A 26,732-nucleotide genomic window follows, 5' to 3' on the forward strand; every position below is an offset into this window, starting at 1 on the left:
TTATTTTCTGGGAAGATGAGATTAGAAAATCTGTTGATTTAAGGTGACTGCAGCTGGTGCAATACAGGGCTAGTTGGCGATGAAAGACAGATATTTTTGTCCTATGGTGGCCGTAGTTGAGCTGATGACGATGATTATGATGATAAATAAACGGTGCAGGAAGAAGAAAAATTCCTTTGAAAAAAATTGTTTCCGTTACTCAGTTCAAGATCCCAGGATGGTATGAAGCTACGTGAAGTAGTCACGTGCATCATTTAGCCTTTTGATTCACGCAGCATGAATAGAATTTGTTTGTAGCAATAATACATCTTGAGAGAAGTGAAAAAAAAAGAGGAAACACAGTGGGCCTGCTTCTAAATAGGATCTGTCTAATAGGACTCTAGTGAAGCATGTATCAAGGGGTATAAATAGCATCAAAAGTGCCGACTAAGGCACTAGATGGTATTTAAACAATGTCAAACTTATTAACCTCGTCAGGGGCAGATCTTTATTTTAAAAAAATTGGCTGTGCTTTGACCAATGGCCATCCCGAGTAGAATTGCGGAAGCAACGGCGTGGCAATCGCAGCGGCGGCGGCCTCTCAGGGGGCATTTTGACTGTCTAAGCGTTTTCCGCACCACTTTGACTGCCTCTGTGGCACTGATGACGTCACCACTGGATGACGTCACACATAAGTAATGACTAATTACTAAATAATGACAAATTACTAAGTAATGGCTAATTACTGATTTATTACTAAATACTAATTAACTGATAATTAAGGACGTTTGAGCTTCACCTTTAGGAGTAAAACGCGACAGCGTGTTGTAGCGCTGCCAGGGAATCCACGGAACGCCATTACCCATTGGGTGCGACGCCTTGGCGTTTGAACGCAATGCTTTTTGAGGAAAGGAAATGGCGCAGTAATTCTCTGACATCTCGGTGCACACCTGAACCGCACCGTACAGGAAGGGAGGAAGGGGGAGTGAGAGAAGAAAGAGGGGCCGTAATGAAGAAAATGAAAATTGTATTTGAGGAAAGGAAATTACGCAGTAAGTGTCCGCGAAATCACTCACACCTAGCGTAGTGTTGCTTCCTCAACAAAAGTACAGTACGAATGTCATCCACCGGCGGCTGCTCGCCATTCGCTTTTGTCGGCTGTATTAACGTTGCTGAGCGATGTCGAGTCCCATGAGTGTGCCATCGCTAGATCATACTAATTATTTTTTATTTGACCGGCAGTAACTACCTCAAATATCGGAGAAGAAGTGAGCGCTCTGACTCACTATTTTGTTCTGCGTTGATGTTCACGCGGCCGAAGATTTGCTGCTTATGTCCAGTGAAATCTCCGCAGTGTTTGTTCGGCTGGTGTGGCTCCATTTGATGTGTTAACGGGGCTGGCTCGTCACGGCCAGATTACAATATACAGTGCTGAAATAGGAAGGCTAACTACTACTATTTTTGGCTGCGGCTTCTGGCATAAGAGAAAGGGCACAGGTAATTAGAGAAGAAAAAGCGAGCCAAAAAATAAACTTACAGGCGCAAGTGAGTGACTACCACATTACGGTCACGAGATGCGGTGATATCCTAATCATGGCATAAAAGAGCGCGAATAAATTAAATCCAACTGAGCTCATACCAGAGTTGGCAGCATTAGCGAATACCAAATTCCATTGCTCACTGTTTTCCGGCTGTACATCACGAACTTATTTGAAGCCTAAACAGACTCTGTTCGATGCGCGTAGGGTAAGGCAACCCTGCCTCGATTCGGCAAAACTACTGGGGGAAAAATAAGGAGGACGTGCCCGGATTTGAGCATCGGCGATGCGCGGGGGATGTTTATGGATCACGCGTTGTGCTTGCAGCACCCGCATCGCTAGGCGGCAGTCACCGATGGCTGCGAAGCCAATGTTTACAGGACGGCAAACTGACTTCGCGCGTCTTGGGGAGGAAATGTTTGCGATACCGGCGATTCCTTCCTGCTTTCATCCTCTCCCTTATCGACTTCCACCGTTCTTGTGCAACTCGATGCTCGTTGTGGGGCACTCTTCTGGCCTTGAGCGTAGACCGTTTCTGTGGACACGAACGAGGTCGGATCACATTTCGAAGCACCGCGTCAGGGAGAAGAGTTAGTTGATGGAGAGTGGGAGGAAATAGATTCGGACTTGACGCTGGCGTAGTAAAACAAAGAAAATCACCTTTTCCTCCGCTTTCTCTTAAAGTATACCAAAACTCCTGAGGCCCAGCTTCCGATTTAATAAACCATACGGAACATTAGAAGATTCCTGCTTTTTGAGAAATCTTTTCAACTTTCTGGGCGAATATCCTATCCATGCTGTAACTTCGGTACAGCGTTTAAATATATGTTTCGTTTCTCCTCTGTTACTTCCAACAGTAAGCTCGCGAGACAGTTCCACTTGGTTTCGTTGGGGACATTTTTTCGCATTAGCACATGTTTCTGCTCCTTTTAACAAACTTTGATGACTTGGACCTTCTATTTGTGTTCTTCCTGCCGCTATTCATAAAGTCCTTGTGAAGTACCGTTTGCGCGGAATACTCGATGATCGAGGGCTTCGTTCGTAACGAGCGTAGATAGTCCTCGTAAAGTGGTCACACATTTACAAAATTCAGTTACAGTTTGAGATGTGAAGGGTAGACTTCATCACGTGATTAAAATAACTCATTTCGTGCAGCTAAACTTTTGGCATAATTAAACATGCACATCACGAAATTACACCAAGTCATGCTAAGGAATAGAACTGTTACAAACCGTGTGCAATTCTTTCAGGGCAGTACTTGTGTTGCCTGGCGATTTGAGCCGCTTGGAAACTGCTTAAACAATTTTGCTACATCATGAAGAAATTGGTAAGGATTAAATATTTGACATTATATTCTTCGCATTAACATGTCTAAAGGAAGTATTTTCAACGTGCCTCAAAAATTACGAGGAACTTTAGCGGCTAAAGTAGTGAAAGGCGGAAGCCTGAGTGCTGCATTCTGCTACGCGGTTGTTCCCTGCACTTTTTGTTGGTGCATTAATTAACTTTCAATTAATGACGCTTAAGCTTCGTCTTTAGAAGTGGAACGCGACAGCGTGTTGTAGCGCTGCCATGGAGTCCCAGGAACGCCACCACCCGTTCGGCGCGACGCGTTGCCCTTTGAACGCAACGCTTTTTGAGGAAAGGAACTGGGGCTGTAATTCTCTGTTATCTCGGTGGTGGTGGTGAAAAACTTTAATCAAGAGAGCTTGAGGGTTAAAAAAAATTAATAACCCTGAGCCGCACCGTACAGGAATGGAGGAAGTGTGAGTGAAAGAAGAAAGAGGGGCCGTAATGAAGAAAATGAAAATTGTATTTGAGGAAAGGAAATTACGCATTAACTGTCTCAGATAACTCAGTAGACACTAGTCGAAAATTGTATTTGAGGAAAGGAAGTTACGCAGTAACTGTCTGACATATTTCGGTGGACACCCGTCAAAATTCGCGCGCGGTGACGTCACGACAATTTGGACCAATCTGAAACGCGGACAAATACGCCTTGCTCGTCGGTAAATTGGTTTTTAAGGAAAGGAAATGTATCTGTCTCTCATATCTCGGTGGACACTGATACCTCGCCGTAACGGGAAGGGAGGAAGATGGAAGTGAACGAAGATACCGTATTCACTATACGCACGTTTGTTCATTCCAAAACATCGAGCTGGCATGGCGGAGTGGTAGCCTGTTCGACTTGCACTCTGGAAACTGGGGTTCGATTCCCAAGCTCGGCCAATTTCCTGCTCGGTTTTATTTATTTATCTGGTCTGACTAGAAAGGTTAAAAGACTAATTTGTTAAGTAAGCAATTAACTAAACTCAGTCAAACTTACTTGGAGCATCACTATACAATCCCTTTAATTGGTTGCATGGTTAGTAGCCAAAGTACAATTGGCCCCGTTTGAAATTCGCGCACTGTGACGTCACGACCATTTCGACCAATTGAAAAGTGTGACATTTCTGTCGACAGCTCCTGCTTACAACGATGAGGCATTAAAGGCTTCCGCCTTAAAAATTTGGCACTCCTTTCCTGGCGTTACTTCCGCTCTTCGTTCAGAGGAAATTTTTTGATGCTGCAATTTCAAGAGACGTGGTCGTACTTTGCCCGTTGTTTCTTAATTTCAAGGTTTTCCTATTTTTCCTCGATCTGAGGCACGTGTCTATAATTTCTGTTTTTTTTTTCATGCCGCCACCGCACATTAAGCTGCCGGATCATAAAATAAATTATTAAGGGAACTTTAAAAGGCAGCTATTGGGAGAAAGTGCATTTTAAGACGTGAAGGAATAACTGAGTTTCATGTCATGCTGGTTTACGCAGTATGTAAAGGTAATCAAACAATATGTTATACAGGTGAGTATTTTACTCGCCCCATTTTGTGCAACGATTCGTTTACTGCATGTGTGCTCTATATTCATTTTCTGTGCAGATGAAATGAAAGCTTTTGCACGTTCAGTCCCAAAATGGTGCTGTGCTTCTTCTAGCTCATGACAAAAATATATAATAAACTAATACTTCATATTAGACTTTGCTATGGTGATTAGTTTGGGACTAGACCGCGTGAAAGTAACGCCGGAGCGGCAGTCCTCATGCAATACTTGTCACTTGATTGATAGAACTCCAGCCGCGAAGACATTCCAGATCTCATCATGATCATCAGCCTGGCTACGCGCGCAGTATATATATATATATATATATATATATATATATATGTATATATATATATATATATATATATATATATATATATATATATATATATATATATATATATATATATATATATATATATATAAAGCCTAAATGCTATATATAACGCTATATATAGGGGTTGGTTACGTTCTGCGCATTTCTCTATCACCTGATTGATGGTGTAAATATGGTCAATTGTAGAGTATCCTCTAGAAAAGCCTGCCTGACCATTGGGTTGATTGAAGCCTAAGGTTGTGCTGATTCTATTTGCGATTACCTTCGTAAATACCTTGTAGGCAACAGACATTAAACTGATGGATCTGCAATTTTTCAAGTCCTTCATGTCTCCTTTCTTATGCATTAAGATGATGTTAACCTTCTTCCAAGCTTCCGGTACGCTCGAGATCACAAGACAATGCGTATGCCAGGTTGCTGTAGTTTTTCGAGCGCAATCTTTCCTCCTTCCTTCAAGAGATAGACTGTTACCAGGTCCTCACCAGCTGCTTAGCCCCTTTGCATTGTTCCTAAGGGATTCTTTACTTCCTCTTTCGTTATTGGTGGGATGTCCCAATGCTGTGCGCTGCTGCCTCTCTTATTAACGTTCCGATTACATTACATTACATGAACTTATTTGTGTTTGATCTTATCCATACTGATATTGACATTGCCCTCTTTGTCTTTTCAGCGCATGCATCTGTTTTTTACCTATGACTAGTTTCCTCTTCACTGTTTTTAGACTACCTCCCTTCTTTATAGCATGCTCAATTTTCTCCAAATAAACAGGCTTAAGTCGGCTGCCTTTAGCTTATTTATTAACTTTGATAGCCACTGCCAGTTCTATTCTGCCCGCAGGATTAGACGCTTTCATGGTTTGGCGCTTCCTAGTCGGATTTTTCGGCTTCTGAGATAGCTTGCCGTTATCCTATGGAACCTTCCTACAGCCTATTTCTGCTGCCACTCCGTAATGATAGCTGTGAGATTATCGTTCTTTGTTTGAACATTAAGATCGTCTTGCTCAGAGCCGAATACCTGCTGTAGCGATATCCTGAATTCCTCAGTTTTTTTCTCTTACTGCTACCTCGTTAATGGGCTTCCGCTTCGCTAATTTCTGCCGCTCCCCCTTCAGGTCTAAGCTAATTCGAGACATTACCATGCTGTGATCGCTACAATGCACCTGTCCGAGGACCTCCGCATCCTTCACGATACCAGGGAGAGCACACTTAGTCGCACCACTAGGGCTCTTCTACGTACACTTCCTGTTCTTTCGCTTCTTGGAAGGTGTTCATGATCCGTAAGGTGTTTAAGAGATTATTTAAGAGTTAAGAGATTCCAGATCTAGAACCGTACAAACCTTCCAAGAGACAAGCCGTTTTGCGCTTTAGGGATATCATTGAAACTCGCTTGCCTCACAGCATGCGCAGTGCATCTGGCGCTTCAGGCTTATTTGCTATATTTATACCTATATTTGCGTCGGTTGCTCTAGGAGCAGATCCCAGGGGGGGGGGGGGGGGGGGGAATTACTGCTAGCGGCTCGTCGTACTGATAGTTGTCTTGTAAATTGGGCCGAGGTGGTCACGGCAGAAATTACCGAATATCATTTCGACTGGCACTATAAGCCGCGCAGCACGTGTCACAGCAGACATGGATCCTGCTCTGTTGAATGGAGGTCATAGGATCGATGGTTACGAGTTGAGCCTAAATCCAGTTTTTTTTTTTGCGGTGAAAAGATTTTGGCCCGCATCTCGTCTTCATTATAGAGAAATAGGGAAAGCGGAGCAAGCAGGTCGAGTGCCGAATTCCCGAGACACCAAAGGGTTCGGAAAGGTTTTTAGGGGCCGCTGAAGACTAAGCCCCCTTAGGGAGTCCACATGCAAAGAAGATGCAGTTGGTGAGTAATTAAAGACAACTTCAATGGCTCGCAATTGCTGCACTGTATGCCTTCAGTACCGAGTTAAATATCAGAGTTGCGTGCTCTGTTCGAGAATTGATAGTCTGGCCTCGCATGCGGACTTAGCGTAGCGACCATTACGTAACATGGAAGACAGCTTTCCAATTAGTGGGCTGTACTTTTCTCCAGACGTGTTTCTGGTGAACGGCGAAACTACTGCACGTTTATTTGTTATCTCAAACGATTCATGAAGCAATCTAAGGCATTTAATTCTAGCAATTTAACACCTGGTGACCATCGCCTTTACTGTCGCCCCAGATTCCTTCCTTAAATTACAATTACAGTGCTAGGCTTTTAAGGCCGTTCACACGGCAAAGATGTTGCGAAATTGCCCATTCCTTAAGTTCTGCATCATTAATCTAACTGCTGGTTTTACTTTAAAATTTCGCAGTGGAGTGGAGTTTCTATGCTGCAAAAAGAGGAAAATAAGTGGCGTCACAAGATTTCTGTCCGTTCTGTGATAAAAGCGAGCCGTTTCTACGGCTTGCTTGATTGCATACAGCGCACAGAGAAGCCACAACGTTCTGATCTTGGACAACGCTGCAAGATTTCATAAGGTCACCGCTTGCCATTGCACGTGCAGCAGTTACAATATCATGAACGCGAGGCATGCTTGCAATGTAGGTATAGGCACACATAACAGTGGAAGTTGAATAAGGCGGCCAATTGAAGTCTTACGAAGGTTGCATATTTGCAAAGCTAGTCCCAGCATTGCAAACTCAGAGCTGGTCTCTGGCCCGTATTCATATCCGCATACTCCAATAATTTTTCCGCGATTTGCTTTCATTGTACAGGCAGCGCAAAGAGCACCCGGTTTGGTGTTTTCATTCCCGTGCATGGGTGTATTATGTTGCATGGTATGCTTTTTATTCTGTCGCGAACCACAGAGGTTTTTGGGCTTCTAGCTTAGAAATTGCTCGTCTGCTCGGTAATTTTGTTACTTACTGCCTTCAACCTTCACCTCCTGTGGTCAGTACATGCCTTTGCATTCTGGCCAAATTTTTTATTGAACTAACAATCCCTGATTATACGAGAGCAAAATAAAAAAAACGTTCTTAGCATAGTGAATTGATCATGTTATTATATGAATTGCGATTGCTTATACTTTTAGTTCAGCGGTTAGGTAAACGATCAGACCGTTACTCTGTTGTACGCCGGCATGTCTTTCAATCTCTTACTCAACGTTACAAGCCCAAGCGAGTAGTATTTACGGACCTAGCCACATTTGATATTCTGGCGTTGGCTGTTAATTGAAACTATTTTTTACCTGCGTTGTTATTTATGATAACTTCGTGCATCAAGAGAGTTAGCATAGCGTCACCAACGGCCATGACCCTTTCCACAGAAAGCTGTTTCCGCATGCGCAGATTACCAGGAGAGGGTCGCACCAGGCAGTGTGCAGCCGCAGTTTGGTCCGAGCCTAAGTGGATCACGGCAGAGGAATGCGGACCGCGCTATGCTGAATCCATCTGTTGTTTCTTCGCAAAACGTTAAAGGGACAAAAAAGCTGAATCCAAATCTGTCGTAACTTTCTGACAATATCTGGATGAAATGGACGCGCTTTTAACACGTTCAGAAACGCGGTCACAGAAACACACATCTTGAAGACGCTTTCAGGTATTCTCGAAACAGACTATCCTATCTCAAGCTCCACAGCGCAGCTTTTTTACGGCATGTTTCTTCCTTTCCCAAAACTGCTAGTGCCTGCGTAAAACGTAGCCTAAAAAAATTGTCCATTTGGAGGAATTTCTTGTCAATCAAGCAAGAAAAGCATGAAAGCAAACGTATAGAATTTAACCGACTTATTTGCATTAATTGTATTCATTCTTTTCAGTCGAGGCTGTCGTAACTTTCTTTTTTCTCGTCATAAAGCATTCTTTTGTTGTTGTTCGCCTCTTTTCAACTGCCACATTCCCGCAGGGAAGAATTCGCCATGGTTTGGACCCCACAGAAACAAGAGATGGAGGTCATGTCCCCGTAAATTTCGCGGCTGAATATACATTCCTGAATTTTTATTCTTTCCTCCCGCTGAGTTGCGGCGAAAGATCTTTTCAGTATAATTTTCAGTCTTCACTTAGAGAGCATGCAAGGGTGGAAGAGCGGGCTAGTTGGTAGTTCATCTTGGGGGAAAAACAGCGCACTCCTAAGACATGGACGAAGAAAGACAAGACGATACAGCGCTGACTTCAACTGATTATTTTATTGTGGAGCAACATACATATACGTTCGAAAAGTGGGCGGGAAGACATGTGTAACAGCTGCTGTGTTTGCATGCGACCGAAAGAGAACACAGTAAGCCAGAGCTTACTGGCTTATTGTGTTATCTTTTGGTCCCGTGCAAACACAGCAGCTGTTACCCATGTCTTCCCACCCACTTTTCGAACGTATATCTGGCTTACTGTGTTATCTTTCGGTCGCGTGCAAACACAGCAGCTGTTACCCATGTCTTCTCGCCCACTTTTCGAACGTATATATACGTTGATCCACAATAAAATAATCACTTGAAGTCAGCGCTGTATCGTCTTGTCTTTCTTCGTCCGTGTCTTAGGAATGCGGTGTGTTTTTTCCCCAAGAAGTTCACTTAGAGAGCTCGGCAGTAGTCGAAAACATTAACATGGGGGGTCCTAGCGAAATTTAACTGAGTTAGACTCAGTTCCTCTGTACATGCTGGAAGGTTTCATAGACTACAGCTTTATTCGCGACAAATTAAAAGTTGCCAAAATGAAATGCCTAAATTCAGTCGTTGTGTCATGAACGATACATAATTAGAGGCTCACTTTAATTTTATTGGCATATCAGATTCTCGAGAAAGATCTGTCTGAAGTTGCGAGCAATTATGCTCGGAAGAATAGCATTTGGTGAAAGAATCTGTTTTTATTTATTCAACGCAACGGTAAAAGCTCTTGGCCAGAAAAAGTTGCAGGTGTAATTAAATATCCCTTTGATCATATTAGATCACATCCGTTTTGTTTTTAGACGCAATAAGGCCATTGATTCCGTCAGGCATGATGTGCATTCAAACGATGTTATGGAATTCAAGGGATTTAAGGCAGAAAGCTGGGCTAGTTGGTGTTTGGATTGAGAGGACATTAGTAGTAGCGCTAAAAAGCAAGGACGACAGGGTAGAGAAAGGCAACACAGGCGCTAGCTAGCTAGGTCTAGCGCCTGTGTTGTCTTTCTCTACCCTGTCGTCCTCGTTTTTTAGCGCTACTACTATGTCCTCTGAATTCAAGGGCCCGCTTATTCATAGCCAAAAACTGTTTTCAGTTCTCTTCAAATCACCTAAGTTGGAGATAATTCTAATTATAAAGCCTTTTCGTGCGCTATTGTACTCCAGGCACCTGTTTGGCGTCTCTGGATTGTTATTTATGTGTTTTATCTCTCGTGTTGTTTCTTGATGTATTTACTCCATTATGCATGGGAGGTAACTATTTTTTGTACTAATTCTTCCTTTTATGCGGCTATGGAGGCTGCTAAGACTGAAACAATTCAAATTATGAACAGATCCTTAAATAAGAAATTTTTCATCAGTCAACGAGAGAAAAAGCTCGCAAGTTTTCATGATCCGCAGAAAAATCTTCCTGCTTCGGGGCCGTTGCTCTTGCATGCTTCGTATTATCTTTACTGTGTTGTGTTGGGTTGAGCGGCGCATACGCATCTAAGGCTATCCTGCACCAAACTCAAGGTATCCATTAACTTTATTATTATTGTGTTCCTATTCCATTTTCCTAATTTTCATACAAAACAGGTTCTCTTGGAAAGTCAAAGTCTCTTCGACGTCCATTGACGTCTATGTCAATGGGCTATCCGTCAAAAACGTACAAACCATGAGAATACTGGTGTTTTATTTACAAACAAATGGAACGAATAATGACACACTGAGTAAGCTCAAATTCATGGTAGAAGCGACGGCGCAATTAACCCGCCGCATAGCTAATCGAAGAGAAGGGGTGAGGAAAAGATATTTATGCAGACTAGCGCAGGCCTTTGCGCTAACCAGGATACTCTATTCCACCCCTTATCTCAAATTTGCGAAAGCATAAGAGGACAAATTGGATAGCATGATACGGCAGGCCTACAAAACCGCCTTAGTACTCCCACTAAATGTCTCAACCCAAAGGCCTATAATGTTGGGAATATGCAACACCTACAATGAACTGACAGAAGCCCTTTTATTGCTCAAAAGCCGAGATTAACCAATTCCAGAACTGGCACGAGTAATGTTACCAGGCTTGGAAATAACTTTCCACCTACGAATAAAGACGATAAAGTACACTTGCCCCGCGACTATGTGGCGGCCCTGCTAATCAAACGACTTCGCAAAAAACACGCACCCCAAACACCATGAGGGTAGAAGACAAGCACGAGCCAAAGCCTTACATAATAAATACAAACAGTGCGCTGGAACACTATATGTAGATGCGGCAGAATAAAAACATACGAATGCCTTTGGAATTGTTGCTGCGAACGAGAATGATGACCACATCGTCTTAGCAACAATCAAAACAAAATCCTCTGAAACGGCAGAAGAGGCAGCTATAGCCCTCGCCCTAGTGCATACCCATAACAGCATCATTCTCAGCGACTCAAAAATGGCTATAAATAAAATCGCAATACGGCGAATCACGGACACTTCCCTTAGAATCCTTACCGCCACCAAATTCTCACCAAATTAATGTGGGCCCCAGCCCATTCGGGGAACCCGGGGAACGAGGCAGCTCACATACAGCCCGAGGTTTCGTCGACCGGGCAGTGGATGAGTCTGGCTCCCTGAATTTCACGAAGGACTCCATGGTCACATATCATGAACTCACCAATCATTTGAAACTAGAGAGGAGAACTCTTCCCCCTCCGGACAAAAGCCTGACTACAGAAAAAGAGCTGACGTGGCCTCGTCTACAGACGAGATCGAAACGCACCCACAACTCCTCGCGCAAATTTATCCGGATTTGTGCAACCCGAACTGTAAACACTGCGGGCAACGAGCCAGCTACGAGCCAGCTACGAGCATATCCTATGGCATCGCAAAATAGAGCCACCTCCATGTTATCTAGTTACCGCTTCTTCTCTCGAGTGGCAGGTTACCGTGCTGGCTATCTTTGACCCCAGAACGCAAGTTTTGGCGGTGGAGTGGGCTGACAAAGCCATCGAGGGCTATGTACTCTCGATCGCACAAGGCGACCCCATAGCACCAAGTTCTTTCCAACGGATAAAATGTTTTATAGTTAGTATTGTATCCTATTATCCTAATTTTAAAATAAAACAGGCACTGTAGGAAATCAAAGTGTCTTCGAAGAACAACTTAAGTTTCTTCTGCAAATCTCGAGTTTAGCATCGCATAATATGTTATTATCGTTTCTCTTCCTCTTCTACTAGGGTTGACTAGATTACTCCCCGCAGATTTTAGAGATTTTTCTCTTAAATGTCTTCAAAAGTACATCTGTGCAGTGCGTGGATTGTATGCTAAGAGTAACACTATTTCCGTCATTAAAATGGACGTAAAAAATTATTTATATAAAATAAACTAACCATTTTTTTTATCTTTCTCCTTTAGGGCCGATGATTGCGAAATTGAAGGCCCTCAACTCCAAGGGCGAAAACAGTTTCTAAAATTTATCTATACTTTTATGGCCAGGAAGTGAAAAAAGGACTATTTATCTATACTTTTATGGCCAGGAAGTGAAAAAAGGACTATAACTGGTGGTCCACATATTTCATTCGAACTATTTCCTAGAGGTATTTTCGATTGAAATGTTGCATGCCAGCAGGAGTGAAGCTTTGCGTATGGAATACTTAGCTGTAAAAAAAACAGGACACCCGCGCTAAACAAATTCACGAAACGTCAGTGTTTCTTCCGAGACAGCAGCACGTTGGTAAATTACTGTAGAGCAATGTCATTCATAAATAACCTGCCTCGCTTAAACATGAACTTTCCTCGACTTGAGTTTTTTGCTACATATTTTGTACAAGACGCCAGTGCTTTTAAGGACATTAACTTAAGTCTGAGAATGTGCTTGTGCTACTCAAGCAGACAATTTTAAAGCAATGCACGATTCTCTTCCTATCTTCATACATGGTTTTCCTTCCAACACTTGTAAGCCATTCGCCCTTTCGCAAATAATCGTATCTTGTGCTGCCAACAATATATAACAATTACAAGTTGTTCCTACGAACTGATTTGCGCTCAGCTGAAGGGTGGTTTACATCTTGACGAAAGAAGGCCAGCGTATTAAAATGCACATTCAAAAAGTTTCACGACGCACACGAACATCAGCTACTCATATTTTGTAAATTCAGCTTTCCTTTCCAAGTTAATATAGATTGATATAGCAGGCTTAGCCGCCAAAAATCTCACACAGTAAGATCGCATCCCGAAACTTACTGTTGGTACCTCGCAATCATTCGGATGTATGAGAAAAAAATACCTCGGTCTGCCCCACCTTTCATCTTTAGTCTAGATACAAAAGTAAAGTCTGTCTCATGCTTGAGCAGTTTCGCATACGCACCCTGCCCATCTCACAAGCAGTCTAGCTAGCATTGGTAGCTTACACTTTGACATCCAGATATTGTCACACTGAGGGAAAACCTTTGTTTTTGTACTTTACTACTTTTTACTATGCTTCTGCTCACTTCCATTAGAAGATCAGGATTCTTCCTTAAATTCGTGAGTCTTCAGCGAGTGCATGGCTGCACTAATGCGTGAAAAAATCATTTTATTATTGTGATTTGAGAACGTAATTCCTTGCCTAACCACAATGTAATTTTAGTGCGTTCCGAAAAAAATTTGGCATTCACTAATAGCTTAACTGGAAAATTGACCCGCGCTACCTTCGCCTTTTTGCTCCTGTGTTTTTACTGCTGTGCCTTTTTTCTTTCACGCCCTGGCAAGAGCTGTGTTCCCGTTATTTCTTAGTCTCTAACCAAAAAAACTGCAGCTGTAATTTTACGCTTCTACCGTTAAGGACCATAAAGGTTAAGAAAGAATGATGTTGATGATCGGCGTTCTTTTTTTACCCTGACTTACCCTTACTTTTACACTGGGAGGCGCCGGCGATCGGGCGAAGGCCTCAGTGACGTATCTCTAGGTAAAACCCGATCGCTAGGAAAATTTGTGAAAATAGAGCATAATCTGTTTGGGTGGTTGGTTTATGGGGTTTTAACGTCCCGAAACGACTCAGGCTATTACGGAAGCCGTAGTGAAGGGCTCCGGAAATTTTGACCACTTGAGGTTCTTTAAAGCGCATTTACAACGCACAGTACATGGTCCTCTAGAATTTCGCCTCCATCGAAATTCGACCGCCGCGGCCGGGATCGAACCCGCGTCTTTCAGGTCAGCAGCCAAGCGTCATAACCACTGAGCCACCACGGCGGCTTGAACAGAACTGACGAGACCGATGAACGCAAAAGGCATCTACAAGGATGCTGCAAATGTAAATGAAATGATTGGTATAGCATGGGCGTGTGCGCCAGTACCGGAACTCAGTGACCAGCACAGACGCCACCCACTCGAAGGCTCAATCCTACACGTGGAATAGATTGCCGTATGGGGAGCCGTCAACACCGTTACGACCACTACGGGGGATATTACAGAACAAAGAACTGCAAATAATTATCGAATCCTAACTGACTCATACACGGCGACAGTAGAGCTGTCATCACCAACAGCAGAGGACGCGGTGTCCAACGACATCACGAAGAGATTGACACGAGTGCGAGACCGCGCACGCAGCCACGCACGCGACCACCGCACAAGTGGGTGGGCTATGAACACGACCTATCAACCTATGAACACGACCGACTTGAAATAGCCTCTTCACCTGTACACCCCTTTTTCTTCTCCCAATTCCCAATCAGGGCCGAGTGCCATCCGTCCCTAGCAGCAAGGGTTTTATTCATTCATTCATTTTGCTCATGTGTTCTGCATTCACTGGTTCTGTTATGTAGTCTTCGTTTTGATGCAGTGTGCCAATTGGTACATTTTTGACTGCGTTCAATTCAGTGTGGCTAAATATTTTTTTCTGAGCATTTTTTTTCTATTACCAATTTCTCAGGCCAAATACCACAAGCCTATAATAAATAGCTTTTACAGGCGCGTTTTTAATTGTCGTGCAGTTGATAGTGGAATAAAGTGACATTGTTGTTATTATTGCGTGACAACGATATGTATGTCCTCCTATAGGCATAGACTTCCGTAATGAAACTGCACAATTTATTACGCACGAAGAACCATAGAACCGGCGCAAGAAATTCGAGTCTGCGAATTCTCACCGACTCCTGCAACTACGTCTCGGCAGCAAACTTGCCTTCCCAAGGTATGTAGAAAACCAGCGAAAAGGACGCATTCACAAGGAGGAGAAGTACACAGGACAACGCTGGAAATCTGTTCCAGCGTTGTCCTGTGTACTTCTCCTCCTTGTGAATGCGTCTTTTTCGCTGGTTTTCTACATACCATGCACCAACTGGCCCAACAAGCTACGCTTCTTCAATACTTGCCTTCCCAAGAGCCACAATACATTCGCTGCCTTTCAGAGGCGTCTCTCTGAATCTGTTGCTAAGGGAGCCACCTGCGGCTGACGGCGGCAAGAACGCCAGCGTGCCACACGGTAAGGCGCCAGAATGCGCCAACACGACACATTTTCAGCGCAGTACCTTGCTCGGGCGCCGATCGAAGAGGCCGCACTTAGAGAGCAGCTGGCAGCTAACGACTGTTACAAGCGGTTTACCGAGTGAGTGTGGTGGGAAGTGAGGGAACTGTACATGTCGGTCGATGCACCGTTCGTCGTGCAACAGGAGAAGAAACTCTGTGACAGCTATACACTAAGCCTGCCGACGTCTCCGAATCAAGGCATGTTTGAAGAGTTTAGTTATAATTTTTTTTTTGTTTTTTTACATGCTGAATTAAGTTGTTGCGAGATGTGAAACTTCCCTTCAGTTGTGCATGGCAACTGCTTAGTACCCTTACAGAAATGGTAGAAATCTTGATTCCACGGCAAACCAAAAGCAGAAATGAACATTTCTGAACTATCGAAGTTATGCTGCTACCACATCTTTAGATTTTAATTAAAAATATCGATTTCGGTGACATCCAGCGGAGACGTTTTTTTTCCTAATGGCCTTACTCTACGGCGTAGTGAAATACTTAATTCTAGGCCGAAAAACTCAGAGCTTGGTGTATTAGTGGCGAGAAACGTACCGTTACTTACACACTTATGTGCATGTATTTTGTCAGAACTCCATGCAAAGAAATGTAATGCCGACTCACGATTAAAGTGCATGATATTCCCACTCCAGTTAAGAAAAAATTCTAACGTATTGATTGTAAGATGCACTGGTCATTAAGCGTTTAAGGAACTAAGACTAGGTTGCAGTCGTCAGTGGCAGTACCGGACATGCAGTTATTCCTTGAACTGAACATGAGCCTGGAGCAAAGGCAGAGATTTGGAAACCAACGGGTAAACGTACATGTTCGCTCTATGCTATTGTTCAGAGTGTAAATGTTTCAACTCTTTTGGGTGCATGTGTTTATAGTGAAATAGAGGAGAGGCTAAGGAAGCGATACGCCCTCTTAGCAACCTGCTAGCAGCAAGGCACTCATAATTAGGGTTATCTGACCTTACTTCACGTGAAATGTAGAGCCTTCGTCTGCAATATCCAGCCTACGAAGTTTCCTGCTAGGCCACGAACTGTGCCTCATTGTGCACCACCGCGTTTCCATACCTTTAGATGGTGAGAGTAGCCCTCGTCCTCTTTCCTACGAAGCTTAAGACTTTCGCGGGTGCCGCAGGAGATCCGCTGCAGAGCGCAGCAGTAAACCCTATGGTCTATATATTTCTGACAAAGGCCGTACTTTCAAGCTTATTTATTCAGTGTTTCAAACTTGCACGACCCGCTCTCACGGCTCCGCTGTGCTGTGCGAATTCCCTGTTTGATGTAGAAGAGCTCATAAAAACAGATGCTGTGGCTGAAGTAAAGCTTAGGCTCGACTTTTGTATAAACGGCAGAGCGAGCCTCACAGCTTTAAACATAACACCAATAGAACTTCTTGGGTGCGCCTCGTGCAGTTACCTTGTCACGTTGGGCTGCGCTGTATCGGCATGGCTTGTTGCGTAACCGTAAACAAACGTTAGGATAAATACCCCCCCCCCCCCCCCCCCTATTTCTTCGCTCCACTGTGTTCGTGGTACCCACCTGGTGCCCCGGAGCATGCTTTGAAGCAGCACTTATTGGGTGGCAAGAGAAGTGGTGGCCATAGAAACAACTGAACTGCATCCACATCTGCCTTCCCTTGAGACCAATGCCTTGGAAGTCGAGGAATCACCCTTAGACTGCTAATTATTGTAACGCTGAACATTTTCCACGTCCCTAATTACAAGCGGCATCGGCTACGTCTGCACTGTAGCACAGTATTCGGTCTGACATGAAATATCCCTTAGCAACACTGGGGACGCATTCAGAGGTTGTATCGGCCTTGCAGTGTAGCTTCACAAAAGTATCCGGACGTAAGTGTAACCTAATAGAATCGAAAGCAGGGACCGTAAATATCAATTGTATCCGCTTTGTCTTCACTATTTTGGATTGGTTCAAGTTACGCTACGAACAGGGTACCTATTTGTCATTGCCTGAAGCCTGCAGCCATTGCGGAAGCTTGGCTTTTTTTGAGCCAGTAATGCATATAAAAAGGAGCAACCTTCTCCGCTTACCACAGCACTGGTTTCTTGCTGGAATTTCTCTGACATTCAGCGCTGCTTGGCTGCCGGCCTCATATATGTGCTCCTCACTGCAGACAGTTTGAGGGAAAAGAAGTTTACAGTAATAAAATTCTAAGAACTGCCAATGACCAACTAAAAAAAATCATTTGTCGCACAAAATTTAATAGACAAAACTTGAGAAAAGAGACCGGACTCTTATGAGCAACTGCGTTAAAAGCTGGTCATAGAACCCGAACGAGAGAACTTGCTAAACAATTGATGCGATAAAAACGACCCTTCATTTGTTGCTTTAAGTGAGACCCAGGATAACCGTTCAAGCTAGTGTTGAACAAGATAACCACTATTGGCTGAATGACGACAGCACGCTTTCGCCGCTCGATTTCACAGCCGCCAGCGCTTATCACGGAAAAGCCCTCATCACGAAACAGTGCTGTAAGCGCGGAGCGACGGCGCTGGCCTGGCGTGCTGCCGCCGATTGTTTCGTAAGGGCGCCGGGACTTTTTTCTGAAAAAAGGGCCGTCCCCATAAAAATCTAGCATTAAACTGCGGAAGTCTGGCGTTTCTCTAGATTCCAGACGAGATCTTGCCTGACACCTCTTCATTAAGGGTAATGTATAATTATTTGAAAACGCGGCTTAATAATGCACGCAGACAGAGAAAAAAAGTGTAATCATATACAGATTTTCCACCGAGTAATAATTTTATATTGAGGGTATTTAATCCCAACGATATTATTCTTTTAGAGCCCTTTAATTGCAAAATCATCTTCTGAGAATTTTGTTTCCCTGCTAGCTGAGGCATTAAGCGCTTCCAGGCAATGCGCGTAGCCTTCGAGAAAATTCCAGGTTCTAATAGCAACATCTAGCGCATGTGCATAAACTTCTGTTGTGACAAACGACGTCATTTCATTTGCCGCTTTTTTTTAAAGCATTTTCGCTGCGTCAGTGACCTTTGGCAATGCGCTCATGACCGCAAGAGGCGTGGGGCGCTACGGCGGGGCAATAAGCATTGTTATTCCGCGATACAAAACGTCGTGGAGGAATCCCACTGCAGCGCTCTCGTGCTTGCATGAATCAGTCAAAGAAGCTTTTGCGTAGACGGCATGAATCAGTCAAAGAAGCTTTAACGGAGACGTACCGCCGGCCAAATCTTTAGCTCTTCACGGTTGCATCGATAAATGCACCATGTAAAATACTTCTCTTGGATGACACCTGGCTTATTCGTGCTGTAATTTGGCGGATGAGGTGGCATTTATGGGCCCCTTCTTTTTTTCTATCATGCTTGAATAGACTATTTGCTTGATTCAAAAAGAATTTATTGAAAATCAGCATCGTTTGCAGCGAGGAAAAGCCAAAACCAGCAGCTTACGCAGAAATGGCTCTGGTGGCGCAATATAGCTTTCGGTTAGTAAATGACCACTTTACCACGGAGAAAGTAGCCGCAACTTCCCGCTTACAGTAGTAATTTACCTTGGAGAAACCATGTGTAGCAAGACCGTTGCTGCGTATGCTGCTTGTTTTGGCTCTTCTTAGCTTCAGACGCTGTACATTTTTAACTAATTTTGATTGAATGATGCAATTACTTCATTCAATCATGATTTAAAAAAGGATCTCATGCATCAAATTACTGCACGAATAATGCAGCAGTTTAACAGAAAGAACCCTTTCACAAGATACATATAGCGATGCAACACATAGTATATAGCTAAGGATATGGCCGGCTACACGCGACAAAGCGCCTTCGGCACAGGTCATGTTGGCCTGTGAACCTTTTAAACAAACGGTGCATCTTTTAGCCCACATATTGTTCGGAATAATTGTTGTAGTCGGTGGTTTTGCTTCCTCTGCGACTTTATTATGACTTAGTCCACCTGCGAAAGACCTAAAGACAAAAGGAATAAACTGAATAACCCTCTTCATACTTTCACGCAATCTAGGAGTCTGTAAACCATCCACTAGGAGTTTGCAAACAACAGCAAATCAAGCACTATATATTGCATTCCTCTCACTGTCCCGAACGTTGATGCAGGTACTACGCCATCATGTACCCGCTCAGCTTCCGGTGGACCCGACGACGGGGCCCGCACATCATTCTCGCCATCTGGTTGGTCGCCAGCATGCTCTCCAGCGTGCAGCTCGTTTACGGCCACGCAAAAGAGTTCACCTGGGCCGGGGACACCTACTACGACTGCACCGAGGACTGGGAGGTCAACGCCGGGAAGGTATGCAGTCATGTTAGTTCTTTTATCTCGTGCGAACCACTCGGGATGTATATAATGAATAGAGTCTTTATAGCCTCATGCTTAAATAATGTCTCCTTTGCGCAGCCAATGCGGGGAACCGAGAAATATAGGAATAAATAACGATTGCTTATTTACAATAAGAATACGTAAATGCCGCAACTGCAGAGCTCAGCTTCCTTCCCGGGGGATAGGTTTTTGCTTTACCTCGCCACTGTGACATCAATGAAAACCTCAAAGTATTTAGACGTTCTCGACGCCTACTGCCAAGCAAACCCACTCACCGGAAAGCTAAGGCCACTAGTTCTAACACAGCTATGGACGATACCGAGTTAGAGCCGCAACCATGGTGATTATTTTCATTGTAAATGACTTTAACAGTTCAGCTTTGTGAATATTTACTCCGGTTCGTATTAGGCATGCATAACAGCCGCCCCCGCATTTTTTTTTACTTTTCGTCATTATAGCGCTAATGTGACTAAAATTAACATCGCATTGCACAGACACTCTGACCATCGTTGTGAAAAAAAAATGGACTGACTATGCAGCTGGCTTGTGTGTTTCGGGGTATCTAAGCGGAACGGTGCAAAACAACAGGATTTGCAGCATACTGCATTTATCCTCGCAGTGCCTGAGGCTGTGCACAGCGAAACAAAACTATGAACCCGCGGAAAAAACCCCGCGACACACGAAACAATAAAGAAGAACAGACAGAGACGTGCGTGGACTGTCAACTCGGCAAATTTATTCAGCGCACTTGAATTCAAGTCAGAAGCAGTAACACGAAGAAACATGAAGAATTCAATACAAGTGCGGAATATGTGGAATATAGAAACGAAGTATATTGTCAGGTGATCATTAATGTATCTTCTGTCTGACCGACGGTACAGTACCGACGAGTCAGCGTCGGTACTGTACCGTCTCATAGACACGTGCGTGCAGCAGGCAGAGGAATGTCTCGAAACATGTAGCGTGCTTCTTGTTGCCCCCGCCGTACCCCATACCCAACAATTCTGGCCAAAAGTATTTCGGAGCGGCAAACCGTTTATGAACGCAGTTGTTCCATATAATTTAAGATTCCACGCTTGTTGCTTACGCCGCCGCCGAGTGAGTCAGTTCTTTTGCGGGCGCAAGTCAGCCCAAATAAAGAGCTTCGTTTACAAGTCTTTTTGGTGTCTTCCTGACCGCTGGACTGCCGTCACTACAACGTGACATCTGGTGGAGGTGCGGGGTAGCCTTCCATGTACCGGACACCCCCAGCAAGTCGCGACGCCAGCCCTTCGAGTCATTCACCGCAGGACCTGAGTCCAGTCCACCGCGCAAGCCGACGTCTGCTAGGAGACGCACCTGAGTTCGGGATTCTGCCTGACCCTACCTGGAAACGAAAGCCAGCAGGAACGTCCACCATGAGCTTGCCCCAGCCGACGGCTCCAATCATTCTTCACCAGCCCCGGGTGCCACCAACCTTCGACGCTTCGCCTGGCGCCGACCCCGAAGAATGGCTGGAACAGTTCGACCATGTGGCTGCCTTCAACAACTGGGATGATGCTACGAAGCTTAGGTACGTCTTCTTCGCCTTGGAGGGACCAGCAAAAGTCTGGTTTGAGAATGAGGAAGCTAACCTCACGAACTGGGAAACCTTCAAGGAGCAGCTTCTAAAGACCTTCACGAACGTCATGCGAAAGGAGAGAGCCCAGCAGCTGCTACAGTCTCGCATACAACACCCAAACGAGACCGTTGCTGTGTACACTGAGGAAATGAAGCGTCTCTTCCGGCGTGCCGACGCAAACATGAAGGAAGAAGAAAAAGTAAGGTTGCTCATGCGAGGAGTTAATGAGCAACTCTTTGCCGGCCTCGTCCGCAACCCACCGAAAACTGTCGCGGAATTTGTAGAAGAGGCATCCACGATGGAAAAAACTCTGGATGCCCGAGCCCGCCAGTATGACCGCCAGCAGCGCATTTTCTCAGCAAGCAGCCTGGACAACGCTAACAGCAATGACCTGCGGGATGTTATACGTCAAGTTGTGCGAGAGGAGCTCCGACGATTGCTGCCAACGGGAATGCAGCCGCAAATTTCATCGCTCACTGACGTCATCCGGGACGAGGTTCAACAGGCCTTGGGTGTGACGCCGACACCCACGCAGCCTCTGCAGCCCCCAGCCATGACTTACGCCGCAGCTGTGCGCCGTCCTGCCCCTCGACGACGGGACCCAAGCCCCTATCGCCCTCAGCCAGCTGCATTGGACCGCCGCCCACTCGCCCCAACCCGCCCGTCCTACGAGCGACGCGCGCAGCCGAGGAAATGCGACGAGTGGAGAACTCCCGACCAGCGCCGCCCACTATGCTTCCACTGTGGCGAAGCCGGTCACGTCCTCCGGCACTGCCCATACAGAAGACTGGGCATCCGAGGGTTCTCTTACGACGCTCCACGACCCCGACCCGGCCAGCGACCAGCCGAAATTGAGGAATTTTTGCGTCGGGAAGAATGCTCACCACCCAGCCACCTATCACGTTCCCCGTCGCCTTCGTCTCCGCGCTTCGTATCTCCGAGCCGAGGCTACGCTGTGCGTGGACGCTCCCCCAGCCCCCGAAGGTTAAACTGAATAAAGCAGCCTCTGGAGGTGAGGTTGCTTCTAAGCGCAAGGACAAAGATCTTCCACCGACGATAACTCCGACGACACCTCCGACGACACCTCCGACGACACCTCCGACGACAACTTCGACGACAGCTTCGACGACAACTTCGATGACAACACCGACGACGACGACGACGACGACGCGACCAGACTTGACGCCTTTACCGCTGCCCATAGAAGTAACGTCGGAGTACGCCCACCGCAGCCTCACTACACGACGAAGCCGAGATCGTACACCGAAGACCACGTGTAGCACGTCAACGCGAACAAGTGACCTTGAAGTTACGGTCGACGGTAACGCGGTTACTGCCTTGGTCGACACGGGAGCTGACTACTCAGTCATGAGCGGGCCATTCGCTGTTCGACTCAGGAAAGTGACAACAATTTGGGATGGCCCGTTGATCCGCACCGCAGGTGGTAACCTGATTACGCCGTCAGGACGCTGCACCGCGAAAGTTACTGTAAATGGGAGACCCTATGCTACAACCTTCCTGGTCCTACAGCAATGCTCGCGAGACGTGATTTTGGGAATGGACTTCTTGAATGAACATCGGGCGATCATCGACCTTCGATCTAAGTCGATCAAGCTTTCCACGGAGAATGCCATACCTGCTGCGACGAACGCAACTCATCACGTTGCCTTAAACGTCCTCGACGAAGCATTGAGCGTGCCGCCCCGATCGAGTGTCCTCGCCTGCATAGGTACTGGAGACGTCGAAACTGCCGAAGGCGTCATCGAGGGGAACACCCAGCTACTCCTGGATCGAGGACTGGCCGTCGCAAGGGGAGTCGCCCAAATCCGAAATGGCCAAGGCCAGGTGTTGCTAACCAACTTCACCGAAGAATACCGGCATCTAAACAAAGGCACGACGATCGCTTTCCTCGACGAGCTGGCAGACATCAGAGACGTATTTGCCCTACCCGACCAACCCGCAGAACCATCAGACCAAGGCCGTCAACCCACGTTCGACATCAACCCGGCATTACCCCGGAGCAGACAAGACTAAATACGCAGTCTTCTTCAAAGGTACAGCGATTGTTTCTCATCAGCATCGAATGTGCGACGAACCCGGCTTGCCAAGCACCGCATTGTCACAGACGAACACGCCCGACCACTGCGGCAGAGCCCTTACCGCGTATCGCCGATAGAACGCCAAGCTATCCGCAAGCAAGTAGAGGAAATGCTACGTGGCGACGTCATCCAGCCATCAAGGAGCCCCTGGGCAGCACCAGTTGTCCTAGTGAAAAAGAAAGACGGCACCCTTCGCTTCTGCGTCGATTACCGCCGCCTGAACAGCATTACGAAGAAGGATGTCTACCCCCTCCCCCGCATCGACGACACACTGGATCGGCTATGCAACGCTAAGTACTTCTCATCGATGGACCTGAACAGCGGCTACTGGCAAATTGAAGTCGACGAAAGAGATCGCGAGAAGACTGCGTTCATCACGCCAGACGACGGACTCTTCGAGTTCAAGGTGATGCCATTCGGCCTCTGCTCTGCCCCAGCGACGTTCCAGCGAGTAATGGATACAGTGCTCGCAGGCGTGAAGTGGGAAATTTGTCTAGTCTACTTAGATGACGTTGTTGTCTTCTCCACAAGCTTTGAAGACCACCTCAGAAGGCTTCGGACAGTGCTGGAAACAATCAAGTCTTCGGGCCTAACACTGAAACCAGAGAAGTGCCACTTCGCCTACGAGGAGCTGCTGTTCCTTGGTCACGTCGCAAGCAAGGATGGAGTTCGCCCAGACCCTCAGAAGACGGCTGCGATCGCACAGTTTCCACAGCCTAATGACAAGAAAGCTATACGCAGATTTCTTGGATTGTGCGCTTTTTACCGGCGATTCGTCAAGAACTTTTCGCGCATCGCTGAGCCTTTGACCCAACTTACCAAGGCGGACGTGCCTTTTAAATGGGAAACGCCGTAAGAGGAGGCTTTCAAAGAGCTAAAGCGCCGATTACAGTCCCCTCCTGTGCTCGGGCACTTTGATGAAAACGCCGAAACCGAAATCCATACCGATGCAAGCAGTGTGGGCTTAGGAGCGGTGCTCGCTCAGAAAAATGGTGGGGAGGAAAAAGTTATTGCGTACGCTAGCTGTTCACTGTCGAAAGCGGAAGCCAACTATTCGACGACCGAGAAAGAATGTCTCGCCATTATTTGGGCCACGTCGAAATTTCTCCCCTACCTGTACGGACGACCATTCAAGGTTGTGAGCGATCACCATGCTCTGTGTTGGCTAGCCAATTTGAAAGATCCCTCCGGCCGCCTTGCCTGTTGGAGCCTGCGTCTTCAAGAATTCGACATAACTGTAGTCTACAAATCTGGCCGCAAGCATTCCGACGCAGACTGCTTGTCGCGAGCCCCCGTCGGCGCAGCAAGCGAAGAAGAAGACGACGACGCTTTCTTAGGACCGGTAAGCGCCAGCAGTTTCGCGGAGCAGCAGCGCTCGGATCCTGAATTGCAAAGCCTAGTTGATTACCTGAAAGGCAAGACCGCATCGCCTCCCCGAGGGTTCAAGCGCCAACTGTCGTGCTTCGTCGTTCACAATAATGTCCTCCTGAAGAACTTCGCGTCCAACAGGACAGTACATCTTCTTGTCGTGCCCAAGAATATTAGGCAAGAAATTATGCAGGCATGTCATGATGAGCCGACTGCGGGGCATCTCGGGATTGCTCGCACGTTGCACCGCATCCAGGAGAAGTACTATTGGCCGCGGCTAGCTACCGACGTTTCCCATTATGTGAAAACGTGCCGTGAGTGTCAGCGACGCAAAACGCCTCCGATTAGACCACCCGGACTCCTGAACCCCATACCACCTCCAACTAAGCCCTTTCAGCAAATAGGAATGGACCTCCTCAGCCCATTTCCGACTTCATCATCAGGTAACAAATGGATCATCGTGGCCACCGACTAGATGACCCGATACGCCGAAGCAAAAGCGTTGCCTAATGGTACCGCAACGGAAGTCGGAAAACTTTTTGTCGAACAAATTCTCCTGCGACACGGCGCCCCCGAAGTGCTCATCACAGACAGAGGGACGGCATTTACAGCGGAGCTGACGCAAGCCATTTTAAAGTACAGCCAGACAAGCCATCGGAGGACAACTGCCTATCATCCGCAAGCCAACGGACTGACAGAGCGTCTGAACAAGACCATCGCAGACATGCTCTCCATGTACATCGACGCCGAACACAAGACGTGGGACTCTATTCTGCCCTACGTGATCTTCGCCTATAATACTGCCGTCCAGGAGACAACCAGGTTTACTCCATTCCAGCTGGTATACGGCAGGAAGCCCACGACAACACTCGACGCAATACTCCCGCACCTTTCCGACGAAGACAACCTCGACGTCGCTGCCTACCTTCATCGCGCCCAGGAAGCCCGAAGACTTGCGCGGCTTCGCATTCGAGACCAGCAGCACACCGACGCCCGACGCTACAATCTGCGCCGACGAGACACGCATTACAAGCCAGGTGATCGGGTTTGGATATGGACGCCAGTTCGCCGCCGTGGATGGAGCGAAAAGTTGCTGCGACGCTACTTTGGCCCGTACAGGGTTCTCCGCCGCATCGGTGACCTCGACTATGAAGTCATCCCCGACGGCATGACAGCATCTCAGCGACGCCACCCACGCCCGGAAGTCGTACATGTCGTACGCCTGAAACCATATTATGAACGCTAAAGGACTCGAAGTTTTCATTCTCCGTGTTTATTTTCATTTTAAAGCATCGCGATGATGCTTCTTTGGAAGGGGGGGTAATGCCACGTATCATTGTAGTGTTTGTTCGTTCACGCTCAAGGCTGCAGGAAAGGGCTGTTATCATTTTTGTTTGTGACGCGAGAAGCGACCGGACTAATCTCGATTGATCACAGCCACGAAGAGCGGCATCTACGTGTTTCCAGATTACTCTAGATGATCTCGACCTGTTATCTCGAAGTTTCCTTGCCGGCTTTAAATTGAACGATGCCGCGAGCAGCGGGCATTCGTAGTTCGACGACCGACGAGCACGCTTGTTGCTTACGCCGCCGCCGAGTGAGTCAGTTCTTTTGCGGGCGCAAGTCAGCCCAAATAAAGAGCTTCGTTTCCAAGACTGGCTGGTGTCTTCCTGACCGCTGGACTGCCGTCACTACAACGTGACAATATCAAAAAATGCTCGCAAAAAACCTGTCGGCAGTCTTGCATTTCTTTTCTATTAACGTTTTTGCCGTCGTCAAAAGCATTCCCCATTGGTTTTCTATGGCAGTCTTAACTGTTCGATGTGATCGATGGAATCGTTTTAAAAGAAAGATTTTTTCTACATATCAGAAGACTGGCCTATTACCTTGAATATTTACAAAACAGTATCTTACAATTTTCAAATTTTGGGATGTTGGACATGGAAGGCCAGGAACGTTCATCGTTCGGCACTAACACCGGAGCTTGCATTGGACAGAAAAACCCATACACCCTCCCAACGAGTGACTCGATCGGCCATGTTGTGCTTATTTACACTTTC

General features: G+C 46.2%; 1 protein-coding gene across 1 annotated transcript in view; it reads left to right on the forward strand.

Annotated features, from left to right (window-relative positions):
- The window catches only part of LOC149355075 (RYamide receptor-like), a 309,344-nt gene that overhangs the window by 256,448 nt on the left and 26,164 nt on the right, over window positions 1-26,732 (forward strand). The window contains exon 2 of the mRNA XM_089576059.1: window positions 19,386-19,578. Coding sequence (XP_089432185.1) covers window positions 19,386-19,578 — 193 coding nt within the window. The remainder of the gene's footprint in view (window positions 1-19,385; window positions 19,579-26,732) is intronic.

The sequence above is a fragment of the Amblyomma mixtum genome, chromosome 3 (genome assembly GCF_055824585.1).
Source record: "Amblyomma mixtum isolate Tamu chromosome 3, ASM5582458v1, whole genome shotgun sequence".
Classification (NCBI taxonomy): domain Eukaryota; kingdom Metazoa; phylum Arthropoda; class Arachnida; order Ixodida; family Ixodidae; genus Amblyomma; species Amblyomma mixtum.